The sequence below is a fragment of the Squalius cephalus genome (genome assembly GCF_949319135.1).
Source record: "Squalius cephalus genome assembly, chromosome: 17".
Lineage (NCBI taxonomy): Eukaryota > Metazoa > Chordata > Actinopteri > Cypriniformes > Leuciscidae > Squalius > Squalius cephalus.
In genome coordinates, this window is record NC_137138.1 from 11,185,006 (window position 1) to 11,200,702 (window position 15,697).

Genomic DNA, 15,697 nt, shown 5'->3' on the forward strand with positions numbered 1-15,697 from the left:
ACGACAGACCATTTATTTTCACAGTATTTCTGAGGAAAACTCCCTGACCGGTTTGACCATGAGGCTAATGTCCTATACTGGACATTGAGGAATAGCTAGTCTAGAAATTTGCTTGCAAACGCAAAGAAGAGACAGAAAAAGAATGAGATTAAGAACAAAATTGACAAAGGGAACAAATAGATAGAAAATTATTAAATATAATTAGATTTTTTTTTAGAAAGTTCCACAGTGCACTTGGCTAAATAAAATAATAAATAAAATATGCTGTCCTGAACTAATATATTACTGTCACCAGGGCCAGAGTCCAAGAGAGTAACTTAAGACTATGATGTATGTGATCCATTTACTTTATTTCCTTTTTCTCTTCGTTTTATTCTGAAAATCCATGGATTTCAGATAGATTCCCTCGGTTAGAAACTCTTGAGGTTGCTTTACATTTGAACTCTAATTCATCCTCACCTGGAGTACAAACTGTTTCTGATAAACTCCTTTGACTTACTTCTGCAGCAGAGATAAATACTGAGCCCTCAGATCAGTGTTGGAGTGGAACTAACTTAAAAAGCGATGCAACTAACTTTACTCAATCTTTATTTTTTCATACTATATATATACAGTATATAGATAAATATTAAGGGCGATAAGATTTTGAATGTTTTTAAAATAATTATCTTATGTGCACCAAGGCTGCATTTATTTCTTTAAAAAAAATAAAACTGTAATATTATTACAATTTAAAATAACATTTTAATATATTTTAAAATGCAATTAATTCCTGTGATGAATTTCAGCATAATTACACCAGTCTTCAGTGTCACATGATCCATCAGGAATTATTCTAATATGCTGATTTTGTGTTCAAGAGACATTTCTTATAATTATCAATGTTGAAAACATTTGTGCTGCCTAATATTTTTGTGGGAACTGTAATGTATTTTTTCAGGGTTCTTTATTGAATGGAAAGTTCAAAAGAACAGTGTCTGATATTTAAAAAAAAAAAATTGTGTGTAAATTCTTTACTGTCACTTTTGACCAATTTCTTTTTTTAAAAAACTTTTGAACAGTAGTTTATATATCTATAACACTTCCTCAGATGAGAACACAAGTGTCTTTGTCTAGTTTGATGATGAGAGGTTCAAAAGCTCTTTCCTCCAGAGCACTCTGGGATATTAGCATCACTGCTCAATTACAAAAAAGCAAAAGTTGTGGAGAATGTCTCTAACAAAAGATGATCAATAAAACTAGCAAGAGAAAAATGTGTCTTTATAATTTTTTAAGAATGATAGCGACCAAGACGGGATCGATCATGCGGCATCTCTGGTGTTACAATCTCCATGAATACCCATTATGACATAACTCGACTGACAGCATCTTTAATCACGGGAACACATAATTGCTGATCAATATCATAACTTTAAGACAGCACAATCAGGCCAAGAGTATTGTCTGCCGGAACTTTGCAGCATTGTGTGACAGAAACTCCAGCCGTGTCCCCACACATCACAGCCCAGTGAATTTGAATAGGGCCTGAATGAGATCATTTAGCCCCAGATTGAGCGTTATCTTAAATGAACTGGAGATAACTCAGCTGTAAAAAAGGGCAGAAAGGCACTTTCTCTTCAATCAAATAGACCACAAATATAAAAATGAGAAAATAAAGTGTCATAGGGGATATGCTTCTGGACTAAAAGGAGGCTTGTCCTTGCAGTGATTGAACAACATGAAGGTCAGGGAAGTGCAGTAAAGGGTTGGGGCCAGGAAGAAATTGTGTCAATAATGTATAATAATCGATACAACCAAAAACTGCACTTAGTTAGATAGACAGACAGACAGATGATTAGATAGATAGATAGATAGATAGACAGATAGACAGACAGACAGACAGATGACAGAACAATATAGATAGACAGATAGATAGATAGATAGACATACAGACAGAACGATAGTTAGAATGGTAGAACAAGATAGATATATACATAGAACGATAGATAGAATGATATACATAGATAGATAGAATGATAGATAGAATGATATAGATAGATATATAGACAGACAGACAGATGATAGATAGATAGATAGATAGATAGATAGATAGATAGATAGATAGATAGATAGAATGAAAGATAGGACAATATAGATAGATAGATAGACAGACAGAACGATAGTTAGAACGTTAGAACAAGATATATATATAGATAGAACGATAGATGGAATGATATACATAGATAGATAGAACGATAGATAGAATGATATAGATAGATAGACAGACAGACAGATGATAGATAGATAGAATGAAAGATAGATAGAACAAGATAGACAGATAGAACAAGATAGACAGATAGACAGACAGATTATAGATAGATAGAATGATATACATAGATAGAATGAAATAGATAGACAGATAGACAGACAGAACGATAGTTAGAACGGTAGAACAAGATAGATAGATAGATAGAACGATAGACAGAATGATAGATAGAACGATATAGATAGATAGATAGATAGATAGATAGATAGACAGACGATAGATAGATAGAATGAAAGATAGATAAAACAATATAGATAGACAGATAGATAGATAGACAGAACAATAGTTAGAACGATAGAAGATAGATATATAGATAGAACGATAGATAGAACGATAGATAGATAGATAGATAGATAGATAGACAGAGTGACGAAATGGCTGCCCCACCCTTGTAATTAGTGCCACCCCGTCCCTTAACTCTCCACCCTTCGCCAGGTTCCTGACTGGAGTGGGTGTGATTGGAGAGGAGGGGCGCTGAAGAGGAGAATTGGCGGCGGGTAATGAGGCACACCTGAAGATAATGAAGCCTCATCACCGTGCCTCTCCTCGGGAGACCGGTCTCTTCCCTGTGCATGCACACTGGTGTCCTTGTGGGTCCAGGAAGGGAGCGCGGAGGGATTCCCGCGCCGATGGAGTTGTGAGACGCCGGACCCACGGCCCGAACGGAGAACCATGCATGATGCCGCTGACAGGCTAGGATGCCGGGCCGCTATTCTCCTCAAGTTGTCATGGATAAAGAGGACAAGCCGCGATGCTGAAGCCGCCGCAGCGCGTGCGACCGCCGGACACCGCCCCCTTACCTGGACCCATCCCATCTCTTCACTATACCCATCCTTCACGATTCCCTGGCACGACGAGCACACCAGATCCCTTTTGTTTGAACACTTTATTTCCCCCCATTTTTGGACATTTTATGTTTATTTATGTTAATAAATGCCTCTCCGGATAGATAGATAGATCTAATAAATGCCTCTCCGAAGCCTGACCCCACTCCCACTGTGTCTGTCGTTTGCTCCTCCCGCCACAATAGATAGATAAAATAAGATAGATTGATAGAATTAAAGATAGATAGAGAGATAGAATGATAGATCAATATAGAAAAACAGACAGACAGACAGAATGATAGTTAGAACGAGAGAGATAAATAGATAGATTGATAAATAGATAGATAGACAGCATCCCATATGACGTTTGTGTTTTAATTAATTACTTGCTGATATAACTTGAATGTATTATTAAAACCTTTTTTTTTTTTTATAAATAAAAATTATGGCTCTATTTATTCATTTTATAATTAATTTTTTTCGTCAGATATCATCCATATTAAAATGAAATGAAAGCATGCCAAAAATTGCTGCACAAATGGTAGGTCAGAAAAAAACATGAGGAGAAGTGTTAGCATAATATAATATCAGCAATCCCAGACATTCGCATTCGGACGGGATTAGATTTCTCAGAGGACCGTTGAGTTTGCCAAAAAACACTATGTAATTTGGCCTGGAATTTTTACTTAGGTTGTGTGAGAAAAACACAGACATGGCAGATTCGGACAGGATTAAAATTTACATGAAGTTACATGAATGATAAATTTCTCTATAACGTCCTAAACCAGTCATGTCCGAATAGGGTTTATGGCAGATTACTAAAACTTTAGCATTGTGTTTTAAAGCCATTCTGCTCCATCAAAATGAAGCAAAAACAAATTAATTTCACTCCTCCTGTCACATTACCTCTAACTACTAAAAACATAAGGCCACTGAGCAAGAAATTAAATAATTAGATGATCAAGATGAGTGTCACCTTGGTTAGACGTTAATTAAAAAGACAAAAGTTTGGGTTCGGGAGCTTCTGTCGGTTACAGCTCTATCGGTCTCATTATCAGAGTTTTAATATGCTAACCGACAACATGGAGAGAATGACTAAGCTTTTCAACAAGGCACAAGATCTCAGTTCTTCTCAGACTATATCACCGTCCCAGCCTGACTACGGCCCATGTCGAAATTGGATCTTCATTTCCTCCCTCTTGAGCTACATTAAGTCCTGCGCTTAGAAGAGCACGTCTCTCCCGAAGAGATGATAGATTTTTACAGCTCTTTTTAGAACAGTGGCAGAGCGGAGCAGTCAATAGATGTCCTAAAGGCACACCGGAGATAAGCTCTTTGAGAAAAGCAATCTTTCTTATATACAGAACAAACCAAACATAAAAACAACCTGTGAGTGCAGGTGTCAGTAGAAGTTTTCAAACAAATCTCAAAATGGTGACAGTGTTGAAGATGACAATTTGGATGGAGGGAAAATGCACTTTACAGCCATTACAGCTTTACAGCTATTTACAATCATTCTTGTTTAAGTTAAAAATATTTATAATATTATAATTATAATAGAGGAATAAGGAATATAATTGTGGCAAGGACAGCTGGACGAGTGCTAATGAGTGTCACCTGCGCGCCACACTGGTCTCGAGTCCCACTGAGGAGTTCCAGAAGGATAAAAGGAGGAGTGACAACAGTGAAGGACGAGAGAGGACCAGGCCTGGACTTTATGTTGGTGTTTTGTTTTAGTTTATGCAGCAGTCGTCCGTGAGGGGCTTTAGTTTTGATTTGTTTTCTTTGGGAAAGTATTTGGGATGTGCTGGAGTAGACTTTACAGAGTGCATCACAACAGCATAACATTTATTTCCATCAAGAGGTCCATACATTTTTGGTCAAGATCTTTTATTGTCAATGCAAGAGTCAAGCTTTCTGTAAAGTCTATTCCAGCTAGGGCTGCACAATTAATCAAAATGAAACCGCACGTGATTTGGCAAAGGCTGCAATTATTTTAATTTGCAGCTTGTCAGTGCAGAACGGCTGATTGTAAATGCTGGATGCTCAACTGTCATTACGAAGTGAGTTTGGAGTAAAAGCATGTTATTAAATGTTGTCTTTTGTTGGACAAGAGGTTCATAAATGCTTCTCATGTTTGGAAAGATGTTTTAACGCGTGTTGCTTTTTCAAATGCACGATATAAGTGACTCAAACTCGCAGTGCTTTCAGATGGAGCAGCGTTAACAGAGCCGTACATCAGTGACAAGCTGCGCATAAAAAAAATAATCTCAGCCTTTGCTATATCAAAATCGCGATAAGCCTAATCGGTTTAAGCGCGATTTCATGTAAATTGAGATTAATTGTGCAGCCCTAATTCCAGCACATCCCAAAGACTTTCAATGAATTTAAGGTCTGGACTCAGAGGTGCCAATTCATGTGTGAAAATCATTCTTCATGCTCCCTTCCAACCGTTCTTTAACAATTTGAGCCTGATGAATCTTGACATTGTCATCCTGGAATATGGCCATGATTCGTCTTCCTACAAGGATGTTTAAGAAATGAAAAGCTACACACTCCATCAATTAGGGTTACAAGAACTGTTATATAACATATAACATGCTCGAAACATAATCATCACTGCATTAATGATCCAATCAAAAAGACTCGTAAGCATTTGCCTATTTAAATCCAAACAGTGACTTTTTATGGTTGGGCAGTGATATATATATATACATACAGTGCTATGCATAAGTTTAGACACCCATGCTAAAGTTGACTAAAAAGAGGAATAAAAAATCATCTTTTGGAAATTGAACTTAATGCCTTAATTTAAAAAATGAGGAAAAATCCAACCTTTAAGGACACCAATTTTCTTTGTGAATGAATAATGTATGGTAAATAAATAAATGTTCTTCCTTAAAATACAGGGTGCATAAGTTTGGACACCCCTATGTTAAATTCCCATAGAGGCAGGCAGATTTTTATTTTTAAAGGCCAGTTACTTCATGGATCCAGGATACTATGCATCCTGATAAAGTTCCCTTGGCCTTTGGAATTAAAATAGCCCCACATCATCACATAGCCTTAACCATACCTAGAGATTGGCATGGTTTTATTTCAGTTAGCCTAATAGCTAGTTTGATTTGCATTGAGAGATGATCTTATGGAAAGTACTCCATGCCAATCTCCAGGTATGGTGAAGGCTATGTAATGATGTGGGGCTATTTTAATTCCAAAGGCCAAGGGAACTTTATCAGGATGCATAGTATCCTGGATCCATGAAGTAACTGGCCTTTAAAAATAAAAATCTGCCTGCCTCTATGGGAATTTAACATAGGGGTGTCCAAACTTATGCACCCTGTATTTTAAGGAAGAACATTTATTTATTTACCATACATTATTCATTCACAAAGAAAATTGGTGTCCTTAAAGGTTGGATTTTTCCTCATTTTTTAAATTAAGGCATTAAGTTCAATTTCCAAAAGATGATTTTTTATTCCTCTTTTTAGTCAACTTTAGCATGGGTGTCTAAACTTATGCATAGCACTGTATATATATATTTGGCAATTTCACTTGGTGTCAGTGAAATATAAATTATAAATGCCTTTCACCTTTAGGTGACAGAATTCCCCAAGAGACCCTCCAGTCACCAATATCCTGAAATATTTTCAGAAATGTTTAATCTTTTTTGTGCTTTGTTTACTTGGCTAATGCCGTTGTACTGAGCCCCCTAAGGGCCACCGTAGTTCTGGTCTTAAAAGGCCAATGTCAATTTGGAGAATTCAATCAGCTTCAAAATGAGGGCCGCCGAAATGGGTTTAAGCGGCAATGAGTTGGCAAGGACGGGCTGGCGTCAAACAACGTAAGCCTCGCTTGGGATATATAGAGATTTCACATCAGGCAAAGTGCCTTACTCAGCGAAGATTCGACAAGGTCACACAGCAAGGAATTTAGGCCTTTAAATAAGCAAAAAAAAACTTCAGCACACAACAGCAGAAAACTTCTAAGGCAGAATAATTATTGCAGAAGACTTTGCCAAGTTCTCTCATATGACCGAGACAGACCGCAGTTTGATTTGTTTCCATTTTGTGAGCGTTGTGAGTGTTAAACTAGGCAGAAAGTGTCAATTACAACCAGACGTGAACTCGCTCTCAAATATCTGAATCAGAAATAAGTTTTTCCTAGAGTTTCTTAAAAATAACTACCCAGAATATCCTAATTTTCTGTGTTTGCCCCATTTATGCTTAACTTGCTCCTATGTGACCTACAATTAATCAACGCCTCTCGCACCCCCATTGAGCTACGAGCAATTACTTTCCCAACTATTAAGTGTTTACAGGGAGCTTTAAATGTATACTGATGAAAACATAATGAAGCATTTATGTGATTATCAATTTATACGCTTGAATCGTTCTGCAGACAAACACTGGGAAATCTTCTTAGTGAACTGAAAGACTAAAAAAACTATTTGATGTATAACCACAAAAATATCATTAATATATATATAAATATTCCTGTTAAGCAATGCACGTTTGATGCAACGTGTGCTTTTTTACTGCAGCTACTAAGTCGAACTCAAGTAATTATAATAATAACTGTAATTTGAATGTTATTTCATAGGAAATGCATAACTCATGAGTGTCCACGTACAATTACACACTTATGTCTACAGATCAGGAGTGATTTATGGCTGACTGTGCCTTTCTTGCAAAAACTGACGTATGTAACTTATCAATGTCCTCCGAAGCATCGCAGAGCTGTGAGTCTTTGGAATACAAAGTAAGTAGTTAACAGCAAAAGCTCATAGCCTACAGACATGAGCCCAGACACTTCATCTAACTGTGTCCTTTAGCCTGTCATTCCCACTGTATGCAATAATCAGCCCATCGTAATAAGTTAGCGTTCATGCACTGCTCGCGCTTTATAGGAATCCGTTGTTTTGTGCATAAAACTTACAGAGGAGGACCTTGTAAAACCCTGTTCATCGGATGGGTCACCTTGCTGTTTTTATTCCTCTCCTCACTCTCACCGCCTATTTCTTATCCTGTCTTTTTATTATGTCTTCCATTGTTGCACTCTCTTCTGTCCATATTTTTTCATTCTCCTATTATTAATTCCTGTTATGCAGACCATTTTCATGTCTCTAACATATAGCTTAAAGGAAATGTTCAGTCAAAAAGGAAAATTCTGTCATCATTTACTCACCAAGCCGTTTTGGTTACCATTGACTTCCATTGTAAAAAAAAACAAAAAACAAGACATTTCTCAAATTATCTTCTTTTATGTTCCACAGAATAAAGAAAATAATACAGGTTTTTGAACAACTTGAAGGTTGAGTGAATGACGACAGAATTTTCATCTTTGGGTGAAATATCCTTTTAATATACTTTTTTTTATACAATTTTTAAAGATGGAAATCATATTATTAGTTTGTTTCCATACAATAAAATTCACTAATATTTGTGCCATGTCCCCAGGTTCTGTACTAATAACCTGACAATTTAAAAAAAGTTGTTTCTTCATATTTTGTCCTTTTCCAAATGAAGGTTTCAAACAAAACAAAGCAAAACATGTTTTAATTGATAAACAATTTATACATGCCCCCAATATCTCTTTACATTCTGTAAATCTTTTGCAAAAATACCAGTTTAACAAAAGCCAATTCATTTCATCATCCTCTGGGAAGTGACTTTATTTTTGGTCTAAAAACAACAGCACAATTATAGAAATCAATACGATAATATAACATTTTTAAAAGATGGTTAAATGTCAAAATGTAAAAAAAAAACAAAAAAAACGTATTCTCAATCTGTCACTTGCAATGGCCAAGTTTAGGGCTTTATTTAATCAAGTTCTATATCACTATTAATAATAAAGTTTAAGATAACACACATCTGAAAGTGTGGTATATGCTTTTCTGGAACTACTTTCTTATATTACACAAGCATATTCATTTTCATCAAGTCATAGTTCAAAAGATACTGCATAACAGAAATGACCCTTCTATTTTTTCCTGTTCACTCATATATATTATAATTTAGCTCTCCGCCAGTCACACACACACACACACACACACACACACACAGGGATGGTAAGAATGTTAAGTGCAAAAGACTTTTGAGGAAACCAGTCTGAATACAGATCAGCGTGGATACCATATGCCCAAGGGATCAAAGCCTTCTGGCAGCATCTACCTGACACACTCTTTACCCAGACCAAGATGAAAATTTACAGCGATACCACCTTCCTCTTTCATCCCATTCTCTTCCATCTCTTGCCCTTCCTGTGTCTTTCAGTTCTCCTGCTCTCCTCATTACGTACGAGCATCCCCCGTCATCTTTCCTTGTGGCCGCAGTACTGGAACAGGTGCATGATTGCCTAGCAAGAGTGGTTCGGCAATAATGATAGCGACTCTTTCCAAATATGATATGATCTGTAATTCTGACTCATTTTTTCTTTTGATTAGTCTGGCTACGATAGAAAAAAGCACACAAGGACTGGTTCTTTAGATTATCAAAGTAATGCAAATACATGAGTCTGATCTATTATGCAGCTTAATCGCTGGCTGACTCATTTGCATAACGACAATATATATATATATATATATATATATATATATATATATATATTCACTATGGAGGACAAAAGGGATATTCTTTGAACATTAATGGACCTGCAGAAAAGATCCTGGAGGCATTTTTGTATGTGGAATTCCTGTTATGCAGTACTTTTTTTAACTCTGTAACTTTTTAAGAATGAATATTTATTTTATATAACGTAGGGAAGCGTTCAAAGAGTACACCATATTTTCAGAAATATGTTTTGGTCAAGCTATGGCACTTACCAAGTGTCTTGGTGTGAGTGCGGCAATCCTGAAGGCACTTTTCCAATGTCTATAATTAATAATGCAATGTCTTTGAATTTCCTTTATTTAATGGCTCTGCAAATAATTACAATTTTAATTAATGTAATATAATTAATACATTTTAATTGAATATTTTATATGCAGTTGAGCACCAGTGACCGATTTCTGTCTTTTTAATATTAAACTATTTATATTTAAGTAAAGTGGTCTTTATTTAATCTCGACAAACTACATCATTAGAAAAGTCAAAGTATTTCTGACCTCTGTTTTGTTATAAATATCTTATAGTGACAATAATTTCTTAATGTTTGTCAGGAGGCATGCAAAATGAAAGTCCATGCCTTTAATATGAAATATGATGGATTTCATGTAATATATTGTAATATTTAATATCTTAAATAATTTATTATTAATTTTTCTGTAAAGCTGCTTTTAAATATGTATTGTGAAAATCGCTATACAAATGAATGTGAATTGAACTGAATTCGTCAAATGATTAAATAAATTTGTTTAAAATTTTGATTCATTTGACAGGCCTAATTAAGACAAATATGATATGGATATGAAAATGTACGGCATAGTAGAAATGACCCTTTTGGGTTTTCGTGAGCAAGACAATAAAATGGGTACAGTCTGAAGACCACCATGATTTGCCAAGAGTACTTCAAAAATCACCTTCACGATTTAGCTCACTCTTTTAACACTGCTAAAACCAAACAGTTGAGAACATCCTGTTCAAATATAGAAACAAAGTACTCACCTTTCCTGATGCTGATGCTCCCTGGTCCAGAGAGAGGCTGTGAGAGAGAAGTAAATATGGAGAAATCAATAGCAGATATATGCTCTACAGCCTCTTCAAGAATCCACAAATAGATGCAGAATCATACAGAGACTCTGACACACCTGCCATGTATGAAACTAATCTAGTTTCTGGTTTTAGATCCAAGGAAGATGATGGAAATCTGAGGCTTTTAAAATCTCTATTCATCAAAGGATCCTGAACAAAAAATGTATCATGGTTTCCAAAAAATATTAAGCAGCACAACTGTTTTCAACATTGAAAATAAGAAGAAGAAATGTTTCTTGAGCAGCAAATCAGCATATTAGAATGATTTCTGAAGGATCATGTGACACTGAAGACTGGAGTAACGATGCTGACAATTTAGCATATAAATAGAAAACAGCTCATATAAATTGTAATAATATTTCATAATATTTATGTTTTTACTGTATTTTTGATTAAATAAATGCAGCCTTGGTGAGCAAGAGATAAAAAACATTAAACATATTTTTACCAATGCCATGTATTATTATATTATCCACAAAGCTGAATGGTCATTTGCTGTATTGCCAGGTCAAATATGGTTGTATAATGACCACTAAACTACATAATTTCAAAGCTAGACTAAAGACACATCTCTTTGACCTAGCGTTCACATAATACATTATAGACTTCTATAATTCAGTGTTAGGCTGCATAGATTAGGTCAGCTGGAACAGGGAACACTTCCCATAAATCCTGATGTACTCGTTACATCATAAGAAGAATAGCATCTACGCTAATTTTAGTGTCTTTTGTTTATCCCGTGGTTTTCCCGCAGCCTGCCGGATCCAGGCCGTATCCAGATCTGATGAAGGACCTGCGCCTGGACCCGATGACAACGCAGTGCTGAAGTGCCAACTAGTCTCTCCCTATGGAGGATCCCTTTACCACTCTACAGATAAAGCGTCGTCGGGAAACTCAATTCGCGTATCTACCCCGAATTGATAAAATAAAATAAAATTATGTATCAAAAATTCTAAGGAAATACCAGTACTTTGTTTAGGCTTGGTTTGTAGGGAATTACAAACCTGCGCACATATATTCAAACGCACATAACTATAGAACCAATTCTTAATGCGCATGTGAACGCCATCAGCGTTTATCACAGGTCCGCATTTAAAGTTTGTGTAGAGAGAATGGTGTCGTCCTAGCGGCCCCAAATTTAATAACAAATGATCGTTGCGACGGAAGCGAATCAATCAAAACTAACTTTAGCTGGAAAATAAATAACTTTATTAAAGAACCGCTATAAAGCCAAAACAATCTCTGTTACCTTAAATTATACGTTTATCTCTGTAAAGCTGCTTTGAAACAATCTACATTGTTAAAAGCGCTATATAAATTAAGATGACTTGACTTGACTTGAATTGACTATTGTGCCAGACAACCGAATTCCAACATAGCTGTGCTAGTTTACATTCACTCTGTAGCCTTTTTGCAGTCAAATCAAGAATAGCAATTTATCAAAAAGTCAATTTGGTCTGTAACAATGATAGGTGCAAACACTTCCCTGTGCCAGTTCTGCCCTTGGCTTTAACTTGAGTTCGTACCCCAGACCATCAGAAGCTTGATAATAAGCCTTTTTATAAAATGCCACCTTGCATTTTTCCCCTGGCATGAGAGCAGAGCAACCGGCTCACTTCATCAGCTAACCTCCATTAAAGAGAAGGTCCAGAGAGCTGGCACAAGACACACCTGAGCTGCTTTATGATCCTGTTAGTGTGCTGCGCGCACACACACACACTTACACACACTTACACACACACACACACACACACACACACACACACACACACACACACACACACACACACACACACACACACACACACACACACACACGCAGTGTCTGGAATAATACCATGACCAGACTCCTTACAGTTTAAAGTCCACTAAGAGAGAGTGGAAAGATGCTAATATTCAGAACAAAATAATTAAAGCTCAGCTATTGTATAATCTGCTCTTAAAACAATAAATTGAACTAAGCTTGGAAGCCTCACCTCAGTCCTAATTAAATTACTTTGGCTGAAATGTACTGCACATTTTTAATTTATTAAACAAGAATGTTAAATCACACCACCAAGACATGATTTGTGCTATATTTAAAAACAAATGAACAAATCAGTAACTATTTGTCAGTATTATTTTGCATATTGCTTAATTTACAAGACAGGGACATGGAAACATGTCTAGAAATATATTATAGCCCAAAGCTTACTCATAAGCCTGTTTTAGAAAAATATGAAAAATATGTAAAAAGAAAAAAAAAAACCTATTTCCTCAGGCTTTTCAGTTACGGTACTGCTACTTTTGGTGGCTTCACACTTCTTCCCTGCGTAGCGGATGTTGGAAACCTTCAAATCTGTCTATAAATGACATGCCAAGACCTTATGAATCTAGTAAGAGACCTTGGATATTTTCCTTTTCATTATTTTTTTTTTTTCACTGCTCCATTAACACTAGCCAGATAACACACAAAGAGACCAGTGATCTCTTTGCTAAATCTGACAAACTAGATTTAGCAAAGCCCACATTTTTCAATATTTTTTATCATTATTTTTCAGCCTTTTGGCATGATTCAATATATCGAACTTATTTATTTACAGAAATGACTAGGGTGATTTAAAAATAAAATAAAATAAATTGTTCCAGCCAAAATGTTTAAAGCCATACATATGTCAAAAATAAGACGTTAATATTTTCTGTTTAACATGTTAAAAATATTCAAAGCAATTAATGCAGCATCCGTTTTTTCTCTTCGTAAAGTAGCTATGCTAATGTCCACATATAGGGCTAATCTATAATCAGCTACGCTCACCTCCACGTGCTTCTCTTTGGGAGCACTCTTCTCTTCTCTTTCTTTTAACCTGTCAGTAATGTGCTTGTCTCAATGATTAAGACATGCAAGTGTAAGTGCGAAAATAAGTGTAAATTCTTGGGATGCTCACATTGTATCAAGAGGATCAATCCTAACATAAGTACTTATTGTGAAAATTACTGTACAAAACATAAACTGACAGCTCTCATTCAAACAGAGAGAGCTGATATTGACTAGGGCTGCCCCCTAATAGTCAACTAAACGTTAGTAGACGAGAAGAGGCTTAGTTTGATACTGTTATTTGAGTTAACTCACAATAACAACGCGTCACATATATGAACTGAAGCTCAGCGTTTTGGCTACTTGCCTCGCAGACATGAATCCGTGTCTAAAAGTACAACACTGTGGAGATGGCAAGTCAGCATTAGGGCTGGGAATCGAGTTCAATACTTTTTAGGCACCGACCGAATTGCCTCAATACCATAAAGTATCAAAAAAGTCTTGTCGTTCAGTGCCAAATTTTGATACCCAAGGGGTTAATCTCGTCAACGTTAGTGAGCCAATAAACATGCAGCATGTTTGGCTGTGGCGAGGCATCAAGGAAAAGACGTTGCTCACACATCAGAGATATTTGACTGATATCTGACCATTTAGAGGCTATAGTGTGGAAGCCTCCCAACCCCCATAGATGTAAAAGATGTGAAAAGGATCAAAAGTGTGGCTAAATTTCACCAGACTCGATGCCAACAGAGCACGATGCAATATTTGCAACAAGATAAGCGCTGCCAAGACCGGCAACATGACAAAACTGATGAAGCACTTGACAGTGGACGGAATAAACTTAAGAGCAGAAAGTTGCTTTGTCTTCGACTGCAAGAAGAACTGGATCGCGTCACAAATGATACAAAAGTCAGCATATAGGATACTTGCCTCACAGACATGAGAAATAGCCATATAGAAAGCTTGAAATGTCTACTTTTAAACAAACCAATTCGAATCGAAAACAAATACTCAATAAAAATACAACAAATAATCCAAATGAAAGGTGCATTTCAATATACTGCAGATATGACAAGTCAGCAACGTCAACTTCATCTTTGTAGTCAACACTGACTCAGAAAACACTAGTTTATTAATAAATAATCAAATGTCTCCTTGCTATTTTTTCCTGACACATTCATAATCATTATGAATTATGAATCATTGCGGGAAGTATGCATACGCTTGAGTGCGGAATATGCTATATATTACACCTATATATATTAAAGGTTCATCATGGTATAGTATTAACCCCAGTATATATTTAAGTAATTAAATTAATATAAACGTGTGATTAGTCAACTAATGGCTTAAATGAACGACTAGTCGACTAGACAATCTTTAGTCGGGGCCAGCTCTAATTGATAACAAATGTTTTAACTAGTAATTTTCTTACTGTGAAAATTATTGTACCAAAAATAAACTGACAGCTCTCATTCAAACAGAGAGAGCCGATATTTATTGACAGACAGAAATATCACCAGTGTTGGGGTTAACGCATTATAAGTAACGTGAGATGCGTAATCAGATTACTTTTTTCAAGTAACTAGTAAAGTAACACGTTACTTGTAAATTTACAACAAAATATCTGAGTTACTTTTTCAAATAAGTAACGCAAGTTACTTTGTTTTCCCATTTATTGACTGACAGCTCTCCTATCCACATGTTGAGAGAAATCGAGAGTAAGGTGCAGAGGCGTTGTGTGCGCTCTGTGAACATGATGGTTATTAGTAGTTATATATAGGGATGTCCCGATCCGATCCATGACATCGGTATCGTGCCGATACTGGCCCAAAACGCTAGATCGGATATCGGAGGGGAGAAAAAAAAATTATCCGATTCCTATGATCCGATACCTATTAGGGGTGGAACGGTACATGTATTCGTACTGAACGTACGTTCGGTGTATGGATTTACACGGAGAATACACGGTATAAAAATAAATAAAACTCGCATGCACATTAATTAATGTAATACTGTTAGATACACGCATAGACATATGCGGGAACGCGCGTCTGTATCGCTTCAAACGCTCGCTTTA

At 36.1% G+C, this 15,697-nt stretch overlaps 1 protein-coding gene across 3 annotated transcripts in view; it reads right to left on the reverse strand.

Moving 5' to 3' along the window:
- whrna (whirlin a) overlaps positions 1-15,697 on the reverse strand; it is a 109,379-nt gene that overhangs the window by 25,619 nt on the left and 68,063 nt on the right. For all 3 annotated transcript variants that reach the window (XM_079898662.1, XM_079898661.1, XM_079898660.1), the window contains exon 6: positions 10,737-10,773. In XM_079898662.1, the coding sequence (XP_079754788.1) occupies positions 10,737-10,773 (37 nt within the window). The remainder of the gene's footprint in view (positions 1-10,736; positions 10,774-15,697) is intronic.